This window comes from Pleurodeles waltl, chromosome 7 (assembly GCF_031143425.1).
Source record: "Pleurodeles waltl isolate 20211129_DDA chromosome 7, aPleWal1.hap1.20221129, whole genome shotgun sequence".
Lineage (NCBI taxonomy): Eukaryota > Metazoa > Chordata > Amphibia > Caudata > Salamandridae > Pleurodeles > Pleurodeles waltl.
The window spans coordinates 710,488,975-710,513,032 of record NC_090446.1 but is presented as its reverse complement, the minus strand read 5'-3'; the positions used below and the strand labels follow the sequence as shown (position 1 = coordinate 710,513,032).

The window sequence follows — 24,058 nt, the reverse complement described above, 5'->3', positions numbered from 1 at the left end:
AATGTCACAAGAAGTTTTGGCTTTTGAGAAATCAGTCAGTCACAAGATTGACAATTTGCAACATATACAAACTCACAAATTTCATAACACCAGTACCTGAGAATTAGCAGCCCTACAACATTTTACATCATACCCAACCATTGTAATTAAACCAGCAGACAAGGTTGAAGCTTCTATGATTATGCCACAAACAATGTACAAAGATGAATGCCTACGCCTATTGGGCGACACACAGTACTACAAAAAACTATCTAAAGATCCCACTCCTGAGATCCAAGAACATATTTCCTCTTGGTTTCCAAAGGTCTGAACAATGAGTGTCTTACAAAACATGAGGCATCATTCCTTATTCAAAACAATCCCAAAGCACCGTACTTTTATATCCTTTCCAAGATACACAAAATGAAAAACCCTGCCCCGGTAGACCAATTGTCTCGGGGATTGAATCAGTTTTAGTACCACTGTCACAATTCTGTGACACTTTTCTACAACCCCTTGTTAAGAAAATACCAACTTACTTGCACAACACCAAAGATTTCCTGAACCTGCTTAAAGGGATGCACTTTGATAAGAATACTGAACTCTTGATCACTCTGGATGTAGAATCATTGTATACCAACATACCTCAGGAAGCAACCCTAGAGGTGGTCGGGGAACTCCGTGACAACACTAAAGGGGAATCAATAACCCCCCCCAGAGTTCATATTAGATCTAGCCCATCTAGCACTAACCAGCAACTATTTTGAATTTTGAGAACACTTATTACCTGCAAGTGCATGGGACATCAATGAGCAGTACATTTGCCCCTAGTTTAGTTTGTCTCTACGATCAGACTATGGAAACGTTACATTGATGACGTCCTCCTTATCTGGACGGGCACTGCTAAGGATGCCTTAGTATTTGCAGACTGGCTTAATGCCTTTAACCCTTACTTATGATTCACCATGACTATCGGAGGTACAGAACTACGCAACCTCGATCTTCTGATCTATGAATAAAATGGTTTCTTGGCAACACAAGTATATTACAAACCTACAGATCGGAATAACCTCCTCCAGTTTCATAGTTTTCACCCACGAGCCTTAAGAGAGAATCAGCCAGTGGGTACATTTCTGCGATTGAGATGGAACTGTTCCAACATCACAGACTATACAAAACAAGCCCAAAGGCTCACCAAGAAACTTCATGAAAAAAATACCCAGTCTACCTCATCAGGAGAGCTGACAAAAGGTCACGTAATAACCATAGGGACCAGCTGTTAAAACCGTCTCAAAGAAGTAAGGATGAAGATAAAATAATCTGTGTGACCACTTTAATCCCCTATCCAGTAAGGTACAAAAAATAATCATGGACGACTGGAAAATATTGACATCAGGAAGACTTCCTTTTGGCCAACCACTACATGCCTTCAAGAGAGCAAAAAGTATTTGAGATATGATAGTCTACACACAACCTCGGGCTAAAATACCCATGGAGAAACAACTGACTCTATGGCATTTACCTCTACTATCAGGTCACCATCTGTGTGGCAAATGCAGCGTGTGCCAATTCCCAAAAAAAGACAGAGTTTGGACCTAGGCTTCCATACCGCCTGGAAATTAAAAACATTTTGAAATTGCAACAGCAAGAATGTTGTCTACATAATTAAATGCCCGTGCCAACTCGGAAATATTGGAATGACAACAAGAAGAGTTGGCACACGCATTTGTGAACATAGGACCACAATTCGCTGTAAACGCGATGCCACAAAACTTACCAGCCATTATATGAGGAACAATCACTTGGCTGATGACATGGAGTGGTTCGTTACTGACAAATTGAATCAAACTATGACCAACATGAACCAACAGCTCCTGCGATATGAGCAGAGATGGGTCTTGCGATAACGAACAGATATCAATGGGCTCAATGATGAAATACAATGGTCAATATTACATAATTAGTGTGAGAACTGTATGATGACCATACTTATCATCTGATTCAACACAACACAGACAAGGACAACCCAAGCCTGGCGCCCCCTCTGCATTACCACCTTGTACATAGCAACGCCTATGTCTACCACTCTTCCACTTAGTGGAATAAACTTAGCCCCCGCAGCACCAATACTTTAACATTTAGTACTGCCTTAGTTCTTTTCTTCCCTTTTTCCTTTTTCTCCCCCTCTTTCCCTCCCTCTCTCTCTCTTCACCCCTTTCCCCTCTTCCCCCTTCCCCTTCCTCCACCCTCCCCCCACACCCCTGCTCACTACATATCCCCACTTTCTTATTTCCCCTCTCCACTTTGTTTCGCCCGCTCTTTCCCCTTCGCCTTCCTCCCCCCTTCCCACTTTCTTCTGTTCTCCTCTCCTTCTATTACAATCTCGATCGCAGCGCTCACTGCAACACTGGGTAGTTTGGCCCATGGGACTTCAATTCTCGTAAGCCTTCACCCCAGGGAGACGCGGACATGACACGTCTTCCGGGTGCGCCAACGCATGCCGATCGCACTCAGACTGGCTACTTTACCTGGTGCTCCTCTCCAGCTCGCGAAAACAAGCTGCTGGGGAGGGGCCACAAAAGGTGCAACCAGAGATTGCTCCCTTTGATGAAGTAAGTCTTCTTCCCCCCCTGGGGTGTCACATCATATAAATGCACGGAAGCCAGCGAGCCCCATTTCTCCAAATTCCTATGAGAGATAAGATGAGTTTATTTGTTCTCCGTTTGTCTTCCCTTGTACTTAGAATTCATTTAACGTTTGTCTTTGTGCTGTTGCTTGTATTTTGCTTTGATTTAGGTTGAAAAATGGCCAGGGCGAGGGCTTCTTTTGCCAGTATACAAATCAAATTTAATTTATTTATCAAGTCATACAATCATGTACTTTGGTGATTTTTCACCTTCCATCCACTTACATCCCAAGTTGCTGCAGGGGCTCTTTAGCAACCTAGTGAGACGCCCTGCGTGCACCTCGAGTTACACACTTGAATTTAAGTTTAAGGCCTCTTCAAACATGTTGTTGAGAGAACCTGGCATTGTACTATGCAGTGGACTTCTTCCACCGGAGAGCTCCTCCATTTTGCCCCGATGGGAAGATTTTACTAAATTTGCGACTAGTGTACTACCTACTACCTTTCTATGGAATTCGTTCCTCTTGCCATTTGATTTCCTTTGATTCTGCTTATTTTCTCTCACATTGTGTGACTATAAGGGGCATCACTCCCTTCCCCCAGACCAGGGGCCACCTGCCCTTACTTTTTAGGGTAAGAGAAATAGTCCCTTTCTTTATAGATGCAGTGCATACAATAAGTAATTTCTTTAGGCACCGCGTCCACAACAATGAGTAATTGCATGGTTGTGATATCACATTTGGCATGCGTCTTTACACCTTGTGTGCAGTGGTTTGCTGTGGTTATTTTCACGCATATATAGCCTCTGTGCATGCCGTGCCTTAATTTTTCTTCCTCCATTTCTTTCCTTAGGCCTCTCAATTTTTCGTTAATACTCAGGTAGGTCCAGAGTGTGTTATGTGTGAGCCTTTCACCAATAATTTAGGATAGGCAACCTCTTCACACTATATTTAGGAGGGATCGCAGGCCCAGACGAATTCCCCAGACCAGTAAAGGCTAGATGTGTGGGAAGAAACATGTTGGCCAGTAGGATTAGAGTGACATTATGAGTCATTATACCCAATAGTGTCCCGACTTTGTTTTTATTTCACCAACAAACACCATCATTAAAAGGTGTGAGCTACACTGGTGAGCTGCTAGGTAATTTTATTTATATAACTGGATCCCTATATTATCCAGAGAAATATCATTCCAGCACTCCCTCAGGGTTCTATTATCCACAAGGGTGAGTCCGCCCAGGTGGTTTTATCTTACCTGGGTGGGGATAGGTGCTCAAATGATGAAGCATGACAATATAATGTGTGTGAGACCACCAATTACGTAAGGAGGAACCTCTCTAATAGGTCCCCAACACACGGCTATCACAATCATACTTCATTTCTAACTAGATCATGGAAAAGAGTGATCTTATCACAAGTTGAACAGGCCTTGCTCGTTCATTCACTAGATCCCCCCTATACCTTTTGTGTATATGGCTTTTGATTCTGGGATTCGTCGTCTCTCTCTATGTGTAACACGTGAAAGATACAGGGTACATATATGACATTGTTGACCCACTGATGATGAGAATTTAGTAGAATGTTATATCTAAATTCTTCAACTCTCCTGTGAGGTTAATTGTATATCTTGAACAACACAATCCTCTTTCTATGGACTCACAACATTCTAATGAGTTTCAAAATTTGTTTTGTCAGTATTATCTCTTCTTGTCCTACTGATTATCTAAAGAAGAAACTTATGGTGTGGTTTCTTAGCTCGCTCTTATGTGTTTCGTGTACTTACTTAAGTGGTTCCCGTAATCAAACGAGTCTCTGTTATCTGTCTTGAATATCAGTTTTCTGTGAGGTACAAAATGTTTCAATCAGCCACTAAGATTTGCTGTTATTTGTTTTTTTCTTTTTCTTTTCCACTTTAGTTATGTCGGGCTTTTTCGAATCTTAAAATTACTACTCTTAATGTGAAAGGTTAATGACATCCAGTCAAAAGAAAAAGAGTAGAATAGTTACCGAGACAGAAAGTTGATATTTGCTTTTTTTCAGAAACCACTGCTCAAAGACGGGGACGCTATCCTTTTTTCTCTATAGTTATGTGTCCAGAGTCTACATCATTATAAAGACTCTGATGGGAGATTTGCTCATGATAAAGTTAAGCTTGATAAACATATCCGACATTTAATTAACATGTATGGTCCAACTGCTGACAATTCTATTGTTTGAGAAGATATTAAGACGCTGATGGGAGATTTGCTCATGATAAAGTTAAGCTTGATAAACATATCCGACATTTAATTAACATGTATGGTCCAACTGCTGACAATTCTATTGTTTGAGAAGATATTACATCAGAAATTAATATTTTCTATACTTTAGGAAGAATTGAGGGACTATGGCCCATATTTATGGTAAGTTAGCGCCGCCTTAGCATAATTTTTTTTATGCTAAAGCGGCGCTAACTTAACTCCATATTTATTTATATTTTGACGTTCGACCCATCTAGCGTCAAAATATCTGAGATAGCATCATTTTCTGGAAGCGCCAACCCACCTTGCGTTGCATTGCGACAATGATATGCAAGGTAGGCGTTCCCTTCCAAAAAATCCCGCTACCCCTCCAGTGCCATATTTACCTCCCCGCGCTAAAACGATACACACTAAGGAGGTGGACCTAAAAAATGATGCTAAGGCCAATTAGCGTCAAAATTTAACATCTGGTCAGACCAGGCGTTAAAGAGAGGCCACATACCACCACTTAAGGAAAACACACATAAGGAGCATCATCAACCTGAAGGACAACATGGAAGTGCCAATGCACCGATTTGGGACACTCCGCAGACGTCAGCCAAGAGATCCCTCCACCACCGCAGCAACCCCAAACACCACCACAGCAGCCACAAAGCAGAGCAGAAGGAGGGAGAGGATATTATGACAGCGTACCCTTGTGCTTCCTCCTCTCCTTCTCCTGGGACTTTGCCGGACCCTCCTAGCTGGTACTTGACTGATTGGGGACTCCTTGGGGTATCTCCTGCCCTGCAATCTCCATCTTGTGTTAGAAATTGTATGTTTCCTTGCTTGTTGTTTTTTTGCGCTAATGTGGTAAAAAATGGAGCTAACCCATTTTGCGTGATAAACACATGCTGCAAAACGGTCTAGTACTACTTTTGCTGCATAAGCTTCATTTTCCCTTAAGCCAAGTCACAATGGTTAGCATAATTTATTATGTAGCTAACCATTCCTTAACGCCATTGTGCTTAACTTTTTAAATATGGCGCACGGATGGTGCTATGGAATTACGTTAGTTTGTGTTAAAAATAATGACGCACAACTGCGCTAGCGCAGTTGTGCGTAATTTTTCATAAATATGGGCCTATAATTTAGTCTGTCTTGCCTCTAAAACTTCTTGGGGCATGAAAACACAAAGAGGTGGGTACTGAAGACAAGGAAGCCTTCAATTTATTCCCTATATCTAGCCTTTCGTTTCTAGGAAATTTAAATAAATGGAAAAAATACTTGCTACCGGTGGCATTAATAAGTAGTCACTGGGAATGCAGAGTGGACAGGGCCTTGAGAAGGACATATGGGAAAGTGCGAGGGGTGGAAGGGAGAAATTAGAAATAGGGTGGTGAGTGGTGTGCAATGAACATACAGGGTAAAAAAGGAAGGGAGGAACAAGATGGGTTGTGGTCTGAGGGCTAATGAGGAGCACATAGTGTAAAGTTGGTAGAGGTGAAGGAGAGAGAATGGTGAGTTGGGGGAATGAGGAGCACAACCAGAAAAGGAAGAAGGGTGGCAAGGAGAAACTAGATGGGGTTGGGGCGGGTAATGAGAAGCACACAGGGGAAAGAGGGTAGGGCAGGTGAAATGCACAAGAAGGGGTGGCAGGTGGGAGAAATGAATTATGAGACACACAGGAGGGGACCAGCAGTAAATATGCAGTCCTTCGTGCAATTCAAAGCAAACACTTCATTCAAGGCAGAGAGATATACTTAAACAGCCAATAGTATCCTGTGAGAGATACTTCTGTGGGTGACCCTACATGTGACTGGGAAAGTTTTAGAGGAGATTGAAGCAAGGCGACCAAAAGCCGGTAACCATAGGGGCAGACTCAAAGCCAACTCACAGTATTTTGTAAGCAGAAGGTCTGTTTGATATCTGCACTGGAAACTCATACCTAAAAATGTATCCCAAACTGCAGAATTATAGTGAATAAGAACTTTCATCATCTCTAAATCAATCTGCAGTGTACTTGCAAGGCTTGTTTTCATTTGTCATTTGTTCTTGAACATGGAATCAATTATAGAACGTTTTTTGGAACACAGACGTTAGTTGGTTCCTTCCAAATAAATACATTAGGGAAAAGAGAGTACAGAGCAAAGTGTAAGAGAAAGTAAACAGATGGAGGTCACTATTTAAATTCCCCACAGTAGCAATTTAGTATATTAGGTAGCTGCTTTCAGTTCTGTTAATGATCATGACTGCTAAATTGCACAATGCTTGGGTAATCTACTACATGTAACCACAGTCAGGCTTTTCCTGAACTTTCATAATTGGATTTGTTGAACATTAAGTCTCTGGGAGGGCCTTAGAGGATAAGAATGATTAAGACAAGAAATTGAATTCATTCAGCATCAAGGAAGAAGGTATATTTCTCTAGTTTGTTTATGATACGAAATATTGCATCAGCTAATGCGACTAGATGCTTCAAACGCCTATTTGTTTGCTTGATAAGATCTGATAAACGTGTGCAAAAATCAATCGGGGGAGTAATATATATTTTCCTGGTATGTTCATTGTTCTGTAGTGAAGGAAATATTATTTCAGATTGTATTTGTCTATTCAGTGTTACTGGAGCACACACATGGCCGTCAATTCACCAGAATGCGAGAGGTAGCGGAATTGACATCATGCAGCATTTGAGTCCACTTTCACTCAAACACGCATATTTACTCATACACACAAATTCACACACACACACTTGCTTGCATAAACACACACTGACCTGCAAGCATGCACACCACATACATTTAAAAGCATGTTTACTTACCTCAGCTGCAATCGAAGGAAACATTCCAGCTAATTGTACCTCATTTTTTAACACTAATATTAAAAATGTTATTTTTCACTATTAGTGTAATAAGAATTGACAGAAAACAAAGACAGTGGAGTCCCACCTGACGTCCTTAGGATGGGCTGTTTCTGGCACTGAATGTGCCACCTCTGAAGCCAGGGGGTCACAAAGGCAGTGCCAAGGGTCGCAAAGGGCAAGACAGGGGTCGTTGTTGCGACCCCTGGGCGACCCCTAAATGACTCCATAGGCACATAGGCCCTCATTATGAGTTTGGTGGGAAATCCTGCTGACTGCCTTGCTTGCCGCTGCCAAAAGACTGCTAGTGTCGGTGGTAAGCAGTCTGACGTATTATGAGTTCATAAACACTCACTGCCAGGAATCTGCCATTTTTCACAGACTGCCAGGGCCACCGATGGCTGAAAATTGGCGGTCAGCAAACCAACACCACCACGCCAAAAATTATCCGCCCACCATATTATGACCCAAAATTCAGCAGTATGGTGTGTCGACAGTGGAAATACGTTGGCGGTGTGGGACTCCCTATTCACAACACAGGGATTCCTGCAGCCGTCACATCGAAACACTCGAAGAAGGTAGGGCAGATGACGTCTATGCGTGTGTGGGGGTATCCCTGTGTGCCCTGTGTATTTGGAGTGTCTGTGTGTGCATCTGTGGTTTCTGGGTGCCTCAATGTGGTCCATGCCGAAAAAAGAAAAAAAAATTGTTATTTTTTGTGTTAACGTGTGGGGGCATGCAGTTAGGGGTGGGGGGACATATATGTGTATTGGTTGTATTGTATGTGTGCATGGGAGATGACAGTGGTGTTGGGTCCGAATCCCCCCTATACTTACAATGGTGACCGCCAAGCTTTGCCCGGCGGGGTGACCGCAGCGGAAAGCATGGTCCTGTTACTCATAACTGCAGCGATAAATGGGTGTAAATCGACCTTAAAAGGCCTACTACTGCCGCCGGCGGTCACGCTGGCACAGGCGGTGAACTGCCTGTATTGCTTACTGTTCACCACCATGGTCATAATACGGTGGTCCGCACCGCCAGCCTGTCGGTGGTCGTACCGTCAGCCGTGTGGTCCAAGACTCATAATGAGAGTCATAGTCTGTTCCTGTCTGTTCCAGGCACATACATGTAGGACACACAGCAGTTCAAATCGAAGTCAAGTGTCCCAGTCGGTGGCTGGTTTGTAGAAGCACACACCACTAGAGAATCAAATCCGTGTAGACCGAATAATAATAATAGTTGCTGTTGTCATTATTACTGTTAACATATTAGTAACACTATTTGTTAAAGCAAACCTCTGATTATTAAATTAAATCAACTTAGTTTATTCTCTAGTTCGCAACCATATTTTAAAAGTAAAAGAAACCTTGTCTTACCATTCTCTCCAGCTTCTAACATTCCCTGCAAATATTTGAAAGATCCCGACTGTTTTGGCTGTGAAACCGGTTCTTCGTGATCCTGAAGCATTCTGTACACATCGGAATCCATACCAATCCCATTTCGATTTTTTGGAATCGACCGCTGAGTATCCGCACTGGGTCAAAAGAGAAAAAGACCAGACATATGTCAAATTATCTCCACATCTCCTCTAAGGTTTAAAACACTAAAAAGCACTTGACACCCGATTCGTCAAGTGCTAATTGTTAATTTGGTATACATATTTATCTCAAATATTAACCAACATTTCAAGCGTGATCAGCATTCATTTTTAGGTAACAATTGGTTGAAAAGTGATGGATGGGGAAGCATCTTAAAATGGGTGTTTCAGTATGACAGGAGATATATGTCATACCCACCAATCTCACATTTCCAGGCCCTGCTGCCAATGTGAAGAGTTTTGCCTCATTACTCTACTCAAAAATTAAAAAAAGATTTAACTCTCGAAGGTGACGTCCTCTCCCGTGAGCATTTACATTCACTTATAAGACTAAATTTGTGACTATGTGGCATTATTTCAATGGAATTTCACAAGATAAGCTATTCAGGATCATCTCTAAACTTAAAACTTCACCCTTTTCTCAGACCCTATTCCGGCATCTCTAATAAAATACATATATGAACTGTTCATTAATGCAAGGCCAATACCCCGAAAGTCTCAAACCCTTAATTAAAAAACCCTTTGTGGATTCAGAGTACTTCAGTACTTCTGAACCACTGTCTGTTGCTGAATGTTGTGTAGCCACAGATAACATTTAGCAACATATCCTGGATCATAATCTTCTTGGTGACATAGAATCTGGCCTTGGAGCAGGCTTCAGTTTCGAAACAGTCATGCTGCGAGTAGAAGAAATTGTCAGCAGTATCATTAACATTAGCAGTTCCTGCCTGTTGATACTCAACCCTGGTGACAGCTTTTAATGTTTTCAGTCATGAAACCTACTTGGGTAAATTAAAATAAGGTTTAGGCTTTGGAGATACAGTTTTAAATTATCTTTCAGTTTACCTGACTAACCGAAACCAGCTAGTCAAACTCCCATTCCAAAAAACACCTCCAGGATAACATGTTCCACAAGTTCTATTTCTGCTCACACAATATAATCTGTGTCTAGAACTCCACAGAGAGTTCAGTCATTGATTGGGCAAAATTGCTGTCTTTTAAGCTAACATCTCCAGAAGAGATAAATTAATGCTTTGATCCTTGAGAACATTTAAGCCTGGCCAATAATCCACCACCTAAAATTAATCTCACAATGAAAATTAATATTATTGATATCCCCCCCACCTAATCTACCTACGAACCCTGATTGAATTCCGTTTTGCCTTTACTAGCAAATTCTGCTTCATTGACTAGACAGAATCTCTTGACTTGTTTCTTGACAAAATACCTCATTTGTATCAAAAACTAACAGCAATGCAAAAATAATTTACAAGAAACTGACGCATCCGCCTCATGCGTCAGATTTCCTGAGCTGCCCAATAATTCCTTAACAATGCCCTGGATGTGCTGTAATTACTATACAGAGCTCCATGGTGCATGTTTTTACAGATGCGTCAGAAATTCTGATGCATCTGTGGCACAACATTGAGGCATTGCTGGACTAGCATAAAAAAAATGATGCTACTCCAGCGATGCGAGGAAGACTCCCATAAACAAAAGCCCTACATCAGTTTAACACCTGCTCTGAGCAGGCGTTAAAATTCTGATGCAGTGAAGTCACAGAATGATGAGGTGAAATGTTGTAAATTTGATTGTGTCCTATCTGCGTGGCTTTTTGCCTGGGAACGCCTACCTTGCATACATCATACCTTGAGAAGATATAATGTGAAGCAAGGGTGTACAAAATGACGCATTGGGACCAATGCCTCAGTTTGTAAATATGGAGCAGTGTTAAGCACAGCTTAGCACCACCGCTGCATCAACAAAAAAAAAGACGCAACAGTGGCGCAAAGGCCTTGTATGTGAGGCACTCAGTTCCAAATGAGTTTACTATGATGGATACAAATATACACCTCAGACCAAGATCTCAAAGTCAACTAAGTCAGTTCTTAACACAACCAGTTTTAGTAATTCACTGCTCAAGGGGATTCTGGAAATCCACCTCATCCTTTTGAAGATGCCTCTTCATGCTTAGGTCTGCCTAATAGTTGGTTACAAACAATATGACCTTATCACTTCAATACTTGTCATGCTGCAATGGATACTCATAAATAGTAGATACATATAGAAAACAGTGTGTATAATATAAATCACTAGGAGACATCTCAGTACTTTTAACAAAAACGCATAAACCTCCAGGGGTTGGGAGTTCACTCAGAAGATCAGAGATCTTTCTCCTGAGAGAAAAAAAAATCTACAAGGCAGCATCCTTTTCAGGTAGTGGCGAAAATATGTATCTCCCTCCCTCTATTTCCAAACTTAAGTCATTGAATTCTGTTTCAGGAAAGGCATGAAACTATTTTGCATGGCATGTCGATATTGGATTTTATTAACAACATATTTCTCCTCCATATCATAAATTGCCTCTCTATTCTCTCGAAATAGATTCTTCTTAAATTTCTTTTGCCTTTTTTACTTACTCAACTTTTGATGTTTACCTGTACCCTCTTTGTTCGAAACTGACTCCCCTCAAACCTACAGATTTGCCATACAATAAACCTTAAGTATTTGTCCTGCCTCTTCCACAAATCCTTCTTCACAGTATGTTGGGTATGGGCCTATGAGCCTTGTTCAAAGTCAGCGTTCTTCTTAAATCTTTCTGTTCAAATAAGGCATGTTGTCGTGCAGTGTTCAATGCAATCTATACAGGTACTTCCTTCACCAAATGTCACACATCCATCCCATATTCTTAACATTTCTTCATACAATATGATTTTTTGGTTGTTTCATTTTTTCCATTTATTTATTTGCTCCGTAGTATGTTTTTGTACAAACTATGCTTAGTTGCCTCACCTATTTTATATAACATGCTCCAGTTTGCACTTAATAAAACTACAAAATTGTTCAATAAGTGGATTCCCTGTGTTAGTGTTATTTATAATATTGAGAAGGAGTGCAGTGCTCGTTTGTGGGGTCAGTATGATCTGACATCTCTCTCCATCTTCCAATGTGATGTGCTCCTGTGGGTGTTCAAAACTCTGACCCAACTCAAGGTAGTCTAGTCTGTTCAATACTACGTTGCAATATTGGGTTGTTAGCATCCTATAGCTAAAGGCATTGCTTCCAAAAATGTAAACAATTTAAAATGCCCTTTTGAATGACTTTATTCACCATGTGCTCGTGGAAGTCCCCAGGTTAATGTTTGGGGAATTCTGTCTGCCTTCATTTACATGTACTGTGTTATGCCTGGGAAGGGGATTTTTCTCTGAATTATATTGCTAAGGATGTTGTGCTCAGGCAGAAGAATGAAGTTGCCAAGAAAATATATTTTTTTATCATTGGGTTATTTACTTGAGCCTCTAATGTCAGAAGTAAAGGATATTTATTTATACGTTTCCTAACCACTGCAGTGTGTGGTATGAAATTATCTACTGAACTAGTGGTTCAACTCAAAAATGCTTGCACGTCTGCTGATTATAGGCATGATTCTGCTGATTATAGGCATGATTCTGGAAAGGCTCTTATAGAACATTTAGGTAGAAATCAGTGGATGGGCTGAATCCAGGCTTCATTTTCATCAATAAGTGTTTTTCTTCTGAGTAAATGTCATAAGCTTTGTAACATATAAAGCAGTACTTAGACTCACTTTGTTGGTAGCAGTTCCATACTAAGGATGAAGTAATTAAGAAATCTAAGGCCTCATTAGGAGTCACAAGGTGTTTGCTACACTATGGATTGCACCTGACAAATAACAATACCCTTGAATGATTATTTATCATTTTGGAAAAAATCAGCAATTAGGAGTTTCTCCATAGTAACTAAAAATAATTTGTGGAATGTGGTATTTTTCGCAACAGAATCATGTGTTTTTGTAATTATCTTTTGGATTTGCATAAAACCTGTGGTAATTGACCTGGAGACAATTAAGGGGGCGAGTTCTAAATCATGATGGTGGAATTTGATGATGTAGTTTACAGTATGTTTCACACCTGTCAGGAGCTGGTCCATCTTGTTGGCTGCAACCAGTTACTGTGCATCCAAGCATTAATAGCTATTTGTGGTTGTTGAGAGTGAAGCTGCTCCACAACGGTTCCCCAGACCTCTTAGAGAGCAGCTGGGGGTCTGCAGCAATGCCAGCTTTTCGAGTGCTAAATAATTGATGAGGTGGATTAACATAAACAATACAAGGGAAATACAGTGTCTCATCCTGTGCCTCCTTTGAGTTCGTTTGATCTTTTTGAAGGGAATGGCTCTAGATGATTTGGTGTTAGCTATTGCTGGGAACGGAGCCCATCCACTTAACGACAGGTGTGATGCCACAGCATTATTTGGCAGTCAGGATATGAGACACATATGTAAAAATGTTATGGTATTGGCGAAAATTGTAACTCTGGAGACCAGACTTACCAATCCAGTGATGTAGCTGAAATGTTATCACTATCTTTGATGTCATAGAATCATTATGTGTAAATACTTTACATTGTGTTATTTGAAACTCTAACACATTAATTGTTCAGGGGTTCACTGAAAGCCTATATTAAAGTGCATTTACTTAGGAATAGTGATTTTAAATTATGTAGCCCTACAACTTCATATGTAATCCATTCATTTGATTTCATGTGTTTCTCCATGATGTTTGTAATAGTTTTCACTGAAATGATAATGAATTTCTAGAAGGAAATGTTCTACTTGTTACATGCCAATGTCGAAAATGTAGTTCTGCATTATCTCCACTGGAATGTACTAATAGAGTTATTTTGTTTTAAATCTACTGTAACATGAACACTGCCAAAGCTTATTAATGATGAATTTATGATTTTAGTGGTGTATGTGTTTTACTGTGCATCACTGAATGTGCCATGTTCATTTCATTTGCTTTGGTCAGCCATATTAATTTGCTAGGCCCCTGACTTTAAAAAAATGACACTTTAGCAAAAGAAAATCAGCTTTGTCATTTCTTTCAGACTTCGTTCCCATGAAATGTTAGCTTGGAAATAGATGCCCTATTGTTTTACCCATAGTGAGCCTGGAAAAGTAACCTTCAGGATGCTACAAACAGGAACCAGAGGATGTGAAAACTGCCTGAGCTTACAAATTTGTTTCAAATCTTACATATGAGCTAAGATGGGTACCTTTCTCACGATCGACTAGGTTATACGTCCCTATGTTGCAGTTCCATGTCACAGTGAAATCTTCCAATTTATGTCACATTGCTGATGGCCAAATTATCAATTGTTATGGACTTTAATTTACCGTTCCCCAGTTGAATATTTGGCAGAATATTGTACAGACCTCTCTGTCCTTACCCCTCATACCAATGCTTTGCTGAGACTTAGAATCTTTTGCCCCAGATGTCATTTTTCCAAATTCTTCTTGTCCTCTTTTTCCTTTTTGCCCTCATGTGTTTTAGCCCAGCACTCAAACTTGAGATTTGCCAAATTGTATGTGATTTCCCTTGCCTTAATTAGAGAATTTAGATGATTCCTAAATTGTATTCATGCTTAAAAGATTTGGATAACACTTGCTCACTGAGCATCAAATAATTCTGTTGCTGTTTTGCACTGATATAATTGACTGTTTAGTTCTTTTGATGTGAGTTTAAACTTTTTCCGACGCCTTGGTCAACCCATGGTGATTCTGTATCTTTATAGCATGGTCTTGAAAATTGTCTAAATTAATCTAAGTCTGAGTTTGTAATAAAACCCTTCAACTTTATTCCCGACTGGTGTTTTCCTTGTAAGACTAAATGGGTCATACTGTAATCCTAAATTGTTGTTTACGTTTTTATTCCTAATCTTTCTACCCCTTATGCTAGGAAAACAGATTAATTGAACTCATTTAGAGCATGACTGAAATGATTCATCACCAGTTGCCATAAACATTACAATGAGGCCATCTGAGAGCCACTGTTTTTAGTATGCATACCAAGTACTACTTAAAAAAAAGAGATTAATATAAAACTCACTATGCAGTCTAATTTTGCGGACAAAGTGTGATTTTGGAACAAAAGCTGTGCACCATTTGTTAAGGTTGGCCTACCCAGCTTTTTCATAAAACTCTGTATAAAGCACTGTTTTGGGGTTTTTATGCTATGATCATTCTGTGAACATGACAGGCTGATTTTACACATGGTTCCTTCATTAGTCATAGTTACAACCCAATATGTAACTGTGTTTGTGTAGCAATGAGGACATAACACAATGGTGGAAGAACAACATTAGGGACTGATTTAGCCTTCGGCAGATGGAGAACAGCTCATCAAGGTGGCAGAGGACATTGCATGTACCACCATGACAGACTACCATGTGACACATTTAGAAATGATCGCCAGCCCAACATTCATCTCTGAATGTTGAAAGGAATTCTTCAAGGTACATGAAGTTTGGTGCACGAAAGCTGTCAGTTTTGATGGCCATTCACTAAACTTGTAACATTTTTTGTTTTTTTCAAAAGTAAACTCCCAAAGTAGGAGTTTGCTTCTGAATCACAAAAAACTGATGACACTCACACTCTGGGTGTTTACTTCTATAATGTTGGGGTTATTTTTTTTTTTTTTTGTCTCCCTCACTGCCACGTTTTACAGCATAAAAAGGACACTTCACCGTCTACCCTAAATAGGGCAGGCAGTGTAATGCCTTTGGACTGATGAACCCCTACTTCATCCATCCCTCAAAGGAAGCTTACCATCATCTAAGATGATGGGGGCTCAGTCATTATAAAGCATAAGGTCCATCCGTCGCTAAATCAGGGCGATGGACTGAGAGTTTGTTGGACAAAGTTTGCAACACTGTCTGCCAAACTCTAAATCAGTCCCTTACTCACAATGAGCATATTTGCACCATTTCAGTAATGTTCCAATAGCACATGAAGGTACATTTTGATGTTGAAGCTTGGTGTGATTTTGACAAACAGAATGCAAGAGATGTCCACTATGCATGGGTAACCTAATCATGTCCGGGTTATATTTAGTTTTGTGATGACATATCTAATTTGAGAGGGCCACCTGCTATTGTTGCATGACTTTGGCTCAGAAGTGTTTCCAAAATGTTTGGTAATCCCTTTAGTGCAGCTGATGCAAGTCTGATAATGACAGTTTAAAAAGATTAACAAGATATTTTAAAACCACCCCTGTTGGCACAATGGTAAGACAAACAACTGCTTGCTTTGGATAAACAAAATCTTTTACGCAGTGCTTTTATGTAACCTTTGGAATCCAAACATGGTTCATCACCTATGTCCCTTTCAATGATTACAATCTCACCACAGAAGTCATTAAAAGTCATCCACAAAGGTCATTGATGGTCCCAACTGCTTGTACAGTGCACATGTAGCATCCAAACATTAGAAGTGCTGATTTGTGGATAGGCGTAGGGCATCATGGACGGGATACGTTGGACGGGGTAGACAATTTTCAAATATCAAATCATTATCTTTGCATTCAACTGTGGTATTTTGACCACAGCCCTTTACGAATTACTGTCAGCAGGGTAACAAGGGCATGCTGTGCCCTAGAACGAACAGGAAAATGGCTCCCTGGCACCATGCTGAGTAGAAAAAGATAGGTTGTACAAGGCCCTTCAAACCCAGAGCCACTGCATCTGCGCCACTTATTGAAAGTGGCATCCCTAGCTGCTGGGAACCACGATATTTATCAGGATTGGCTCTAACACATAATAAGACTCAAAAGAAAGCACCAAATAGAAAATGCCTTTAAAAGTTGTAATATTAACTACGATGAAAAGGGTTGTGTCATGCATCAGAATAGAGCCAAAGAAAAAGCAAGAGCAAAACAGAAAGCTACAATTTGAAAATGCAGTTGGTGGAGAAAGCACAAGGAAGGAGACCGGTCTCAACTTTGCAGAGCCAGCGACATCTTACCATTGAAGACTAGAGATGTGACGGGCAGATTTAATAGCAAATGATGGTGTGTGGTGCTGTGCCAAATTTGGTAGCGTCACGCATTGCCATTTTCCAAACGCTGGGATGCGCCGTATTTTCTAGAATATGGCACATCCCTGGGTTTCTCCCTGCGCTGGTGCTAAATTTGCTGTTGTGAGCTAATGCAGCAACCCTTGCACCATAGTGCAAGGATGGCTGTGTTGCAGGGGAGATTGTTATTGTGCAGGAAGGAACACCTTTCTGCACAAAAACAATCTTAAATGGCGATTTGCTCTTTCGATGTGTGCTGCAGACTGCTGTAGAAAGAGCAAAAAACGAGGAGAAAGGAAATCATTTCTCCTCATTGCACCATGCTAATGCCACCCCTGGGGTGGGCTTGCATTTTGGTGCTGCCTCAGGTTTACAAGCACTCGTAAATCTGAGGCAGCATCAAAATGCAATGGATGTTGCTGTGGAACACCCATAGCAACACCCATTACACGCCCCTTCCACGCAAGTGCTGCGTATGAAGGGGCCTCATTTACAAGGACAGTGCAGGGCATAGCCCACTGGAACGTCAAGAAAAGTGGTGCTAGGTGCTCATAAATATGCCTAAAGTGCTTTAATGTATATGTATTGTTCAAGGGTTCAGGATGTCTTTCTCTCATCCCCTGCTGAGACTGTACAGCAGCAGTAACTGCTAAGCCATCCTCTTACATGGTGTCTTGGAACATGCTGAAATATGACTAATCCTAGATCCATGGATAGTCTTGTGTTGTCCAACCTGGAAGTAGCTTGCGGGCTATTCAGGGAAGGAGTGCTTCATGGTGCTAATGATGGTGTGACTGATTTTCCTCCACCTGCAGAACAGGACTAATTTGAGTGTGTTATAAGTTTCTCACTGTGCCTCTAAATAGTAGTTTTTACACAAGAGTGCCCAATCCCCAAAGACAGGTGTATGGTAAATAAATACAAAAAAAAAAAAAAATATATATATATATATATATATATATATATATATGTGTATATATAGATATATATATATATATTCACTTAAAAAAACAAAGGTTGCAGGGACAGGCTCACATTTTAGATGTGCCAAACAATAGAAATTCACCAATTATAGTTAGAGTTACCTCATGTAACTATAGCTCATGCCCTAAGACATCTATAAGAAGTCACGCCCTCACCATGCACAGTTTTTTCATCAAACATTTTACTGCAAATATTAAATTGATATTATTAATGATGTTATGAAAGCTGACATGATTGCCATAATTCGTGGGGTAGCTAGCAGCACGTGGTAAGGGCATGTGTTAGAGTTACCATAGGGCATGAGTCCCAAGACGGCTGACAACACTTCAACAACTTCTGTTCAAGTGTTATCAGCCAATCAGATCTGTGCACGAGATCGGGAGGGGTCGTGAATTCTTCGCGTCCCTAGATATACAAATTTGTTTTCCCCTTAATTTCTCAAAAACTACTGAATGGAATTACACCAAAACGAAAAACAAAATCACTCTTTATGGACCATGAACTACCTTCCTGCCAATCTGGTGTAAATCTGTCCAGTAGTTTTTGCTCTATAGTTGTTCAAAATCCCTATGAAAAAATGAACGGTGAAAACGTGTTTTGGGACCCCCCCCCCCTTTATCAAGCAGCAGCTGACGGGACTGGCACATTTTATAGAAAGTTAAGTGAAGATTCAACAGGAGGCACCAAAGATATAGGCAAGTAAAAAACACTTTTAATATAGCAACCCCCACTACGTTATATATATATATATATATATATATATATATATATATATATATATATATATATATATATGTATATATATTTATATATATATTAGGGGTGGGCGGGTCTGACGGAATTCAACTCCATGGAATTCCACCAAGCTGATTTAAAACTCTGTGGAATTCTGCGGAGTTCCGTGAACTGTGGAGTGGCACCCTGAATGCGCCCAATCTCGAAAGTGCTAAGTAGGCCCGACCCTGCTTAGCACTTCTAAAATCGGGCGCATTCAGGGCAGGCCATAGACAGCAAAAGCTGCAATTTCAGGCCTCTCACAGCAGTGCAAAGTAAAACATTTATTGTAATCAGACATTCCCAGAGCAGGGGCATGACAGAGATTTTCTCTCACCTCTGTGAAGGCAAGTTTGCAGATGCCACCCAATGGTAGCGTATCATACACATCGTTATGTGTCAGCCTCAGTAAAGGTTTGGTAAAAATGGAACAGTTTGGAATCCACTGACGACAGTAGCCAACCATTCCTAAGAACATCCTGACTTCTTTCTGAGTGGTAGGGGTGTTCATTTTCAGAATTGCTAAGATTCTTTCCTGCGACACCTTCCTTGCACCTTTCTCAATGGGGTGATCTAGGTACAAGGCCTTTTTCTTAGAGTACTGCAGTTTTGCAGGGAAACATTATGCCTGTTCTCACCTAGGTGATTCAGCGTGGCAATCATGCCTCTTCTGCAAGCTTCGTGAGTATTTGATTCCACTAGTAGGTCATCAATATACTGAATCAGGACTGAATGGTAGGGCATGTTGAGAGACTCCAGATTCTTTTTCAAGATCTGGTTAAAAATTGAGAGGCTCTCGTATATCCTTGTGGGACTCAGCACCATACCAAAACATGACTTCCAAACTGCCGAAGCGAAGAGAGACTGGCTTTCCTAATGTAATGTTATGGAGAAAAACCCTTGGCACAAGTCAATCACTGTGAACCATTCGGCTTCACATGAAATTTTGATTAAAATCACGGCAGTATTCAGTACCATGGGACAACAAGGAACAGCTATTTCATTTATACACATCAGGTCCTGGACAATGCAGTATTTTCCTACAGGTTCTGCAGTCTCATAATGCAAGAGTTACATGGACTTCTCTCTTAGAATTCTCTGTTCTATCAAAGACTCAATGATCGGGATACTTCCTGCAATTTTTCAAGTGTCATATATAAAGGGGAATTCTCAGGTATACAGCATTCGGTTTACAGTTATCTTGATGGGCTCAACACCTTTAATGAGTCTTAACTCTTTTTTCCTGAAAAGTCCCAAACTGCGGGGGGCACAGTATTTTGTATATTGTCAGGCAAATCATTAGTCAACATTGGGTACAATGTGACACTAGGGGTTTGATTCACAATTTTAAAAGCTGCGTCTTCATCATTTTGCACAGCAAGTCGCGTCCAAGCAGACTCACAGGACTCGAATCACACACCACATATTGGTGTTCATCCTCAAAGGAACCTATATTCATGGGAACAACTTCTGTTACTGGATTAGACAATTGTTTCTTTGCAACTCCTACAACTTGGATTATCATTCCTGAAAGGGTCAGATTACCTCTGCTATTCTTGTAGTTCAATGTGCATCTCCTGTATCAACTAGAAATAACACATTGTGACCACTTAATCACCATCCATATATGGACCACATTAAGCCGAGCATGCACTCCTCTTCTTCATTGTGGCATCTAAACTGAAAAGTGTTGGGAAAGTCCTCATCACTTAAATCACTGAAGGGAAACTGAGTTGTTAACTGACTTGCATCTACATTTGTAACCTGATTTAATTTATATCAGGAAACATTTGACTGTTGCTGGGACATTGGAGCTAGTGCAACTTGTATCTGCTGTCTCTGGGATACATTTGAATTTTGCATTCAAGGTCTTTTTGCTCTCTGCATCTGAACCTGATTATAACACTGCATATGAACAACTCTGTCATTCTGCATCCGATTATTATCCACATTAAGGGGACACTCCTTCTTCTAATGTCCCAACTTGCCACACATGTGACACAGATTTGTTTTTTTCAAAGTCATCAAATCCACACCTACATTCTGATCTGAAGAAACACCAAGTCCTCTACCTTGCTGCTGATAACCTTTACCTCCCTCTTGATGCAAACCTTGCACACCACCAGTATTCCCTGCAAACCGTGGATTCTGACTAGTCCTCTATGCAGCTTTCAATTGCATAGCCATAAGCATCTTCTTCAAGTTTTTCTGCTTTAACTCCAATTCATCAGTGCGTTATTTTACATACCGCATGTTTTCAACTATCAGTTTGTTCTGCCAACAAATCAAATGCCTCTGAATCAAGTTACCTATTTCTAGCTTTAATCACCGTACAGATATGAACACAAAAGGACCCATATCTTTCGTCCTTAGTTTTCTGAGTCGTCCTGATAAAATTCACAGCCAAATCAATATGTTTTGGGAACACCTTATCTTTCAAAAAGCCAATGACCTTCTGCTACTTCTTCATCATTTCTATAGATGGTGCCTTTGTCACTGGATGTCTTGGAAGTTCAGGCCAATCAACAGCAACCTATCATTCAGTCTACAACTCACTCGAAACCACAATATCAAAAAATGTATTCAAATCTTCCCACATGCGTTTTGAAATGTTCACAAACCGCTCTGTCTACTTAAACCACTCCACTGGTGTTTCTCTCGATTTCAGGTAATAATTTGTGAATTACAAAATATCACTCCTAATCCACGGTACATGACCATATCCTCCAACAGTGATTTCCCTCATAGGAAGCATCTTCTCATTTCCTTCAGCTTGACTTGCTCCTGCCAGAAGTAAATTTGTTTGTGCTTGTTTTTGTTCTATTTTCTTTGCACTTCTTCCTTCCCACTTGTCTCAGCTCCTTTAATGTAAGCAATCAATTCTCTAATCTGCAATTTCATTCCAGGAGGTCTCATTTTCAGTATATCCTTATCACTGAATCCTAATCTGTAACTCTTCAACAAGGGTGTTGCTTTCTCTAATCTTAATCTGGGTATAGCTAATGCTTTTGCTCTTGCTCTCTCTCTCTGGGATGTGCTCTTATCTCCCACTGCAATTCGTTCCTCCTGTTGCACCTGTAGTACTCACATTATTGAGCCAATCATCTACTGCAATTTGTTCCTCCTGTTGCACCTTCAGGACTCACATTATTCAGCCAATCATTTACATGCTAGGCTGTAAAGCCTTGCAAATGTATTGGAGTATTCTGCAATGCTTCTGCTCTTGAAGGACCAGCAATTGCTACATCTGGGGTATTTGCAATAGACATGCCTTCTGAAGTATTAAAGGGTAATCTCGTCTCTGGACTACGGCAACCAGTATTCCGAGTCTGCTCTAGTCTGGGCAAAATATATGGTGAGGATCTCTGAGGAAACCTTGCAAAAGGCCTATTTGACTTGCCATTGAAGTTGGATATGAAATGCATGTAGGAGTCAGTGGTTGCGGAATAGAATTAATTCTCTCTATATCTGAACTGCTTCTGCTCACAAATCCTTGTGCACGTGTTAATGCAAAACCATTTGGAACAAGTGGGGTATTCGGAGCATTCTGAACATTTGGGACATTTAGGCCCTCATTACAACCCTGGCGGTCGGAGATAAAGCAGCGGTAAGACTGCAAACAGGCTGGCGGACCAAAAAATGGGATCACGACCACGGCGGAAACCACCATCATAGACAGCAACTTTAACACTCCGACCGCCAGGGAGGTAGCAACAAACACCGTGGCGGTCACCGTCAACAGACAGGCGGAAGACAATGTACCTCCCACCGTATTACAAGGAACCAATCCACCAGCTTTTCTGGGGCGGTACCAACGACATCAAAAGCACAGCAGAAATAGTACACTGAAGGGGAACCACTCACCTTTCGACACTCAATGAAGAACCAGGACGCCATGGAGCCCGAACTGCAGGACCTCCCCATGCTGGTGTATCTACTAATACACCAGGAATTTGAAAGAAGGCGGCGGCGACAACGACGGTGAGTTCTGCACCAAGCACACAGGGGAGGGGGTGAAGAGAGTGACACACACACGCAACATGCAACACCCCCACCCCCACCCTCACCAACAACACCATACACACATAAACATGCAACAATACTACAGTTATCTCCCGTAACCCCCTGGAAGAACGCAGGGACAAATGGAATTGAATCAAATCTTTCATATATTAGAAATAGGCAGATAAAGTAAATGATGTGAAAAACCAGTATATACAAATATTTACAATATGTACAGAAGGCCGTACACTGTCCTTTGCAAATGTCCATGGCCCATTGGGCAAAGAAATCATGGGCGAAGCCCAAACTTGACTCCTGCCTCAAATCGGAGAGAACACTGCAGGGGCATCAGGACAAAAACACACAGGTGCCTCAGGGGGAAGGGGGGGGCACATCAGCCGGAAGATGGTACTACGCCACTGCTCCTGCCTGCCTCCATGCCCACAGCAATGTCCTGTTGAGCGCAAAGCCACAGTTTCTCAAGTGGGTTGTTTGCCCACTGTTTGGTCCTGGGGAGTGCAAAGCCACAGTCTCTCAAGTCTCTCAAGTGCGTGGTTTTCCCACTGTTTGGTCCTGGGGAGGGCAAAGCCACAGTCTCTCAAATCTCTCAAGTGGGTGGTTTGCCCACTGCTTGCTCCTGGGGAGTGCAAAGCCACAGTCTCTCAAGTGGGTAGTTTGCCCACTGTTTGGTCCTGGGGAGTACAAAGCCACAGTCTCTCAAGTGGGTGACATGTTCCACTGTTTCTAGAGGGGGCTTTGTGCCCAGTCTGCTTCATCCTGCCAAGGATTGGGTGAGTGGATGCGTTTCTCCACTGGTTCTGGAGGGGGCCTTGTGCCCAGTGATGTTGCACCTGGGGTGTGGCAGTTCACATTCCCTCACCTGGGTATCTGAGGCATGAGGTGTGCAGGGAACAGGTAGCATAATACTCTATGGAGGCAGAGCCACACTCCATCCTGCGGCGACTTAGTCTGCAAACTGCTGGTAGTGCCAGTGCTAGTGGTGGTGCCTCAAGTGGTAGGTGCAGGGTCCAGGACGTCTCTTGCAGCCTCGGACAGCTGCCCACTAGAGATGCTGCTCATGTCCAATGTAGTAGCATCGGCTGGGCATGTGGCAGTGCATATGGCGGTGTAGGTGGCGGTGCCTGCAGC

General features: G+C 41.4%; 1 protein-coding gene across 1 annotated transcript in view; it reads right to left on the bottom strand.

Annotated features, from left to right (window-relative positions):
• Nucleotides 1-24,058, bottom strand: part of PDLIM4 (PDZ and LIM domain 4) — a 525,321-nt gene that overhangs the window by 78,269 nt on the left and 422,994 nt on the right. The window contains exon 5 of the mRNA XM_069244747.1: nucleotides 9,060-9,217. Coding sequence (XP_069100848.1) covers nucleotides 9,060-9,217 — 158 coding nt within the window. The remainder of the gene's footprint in view (nucleotides 1-9,059; nucleotides 9,218-24,058) is intronic.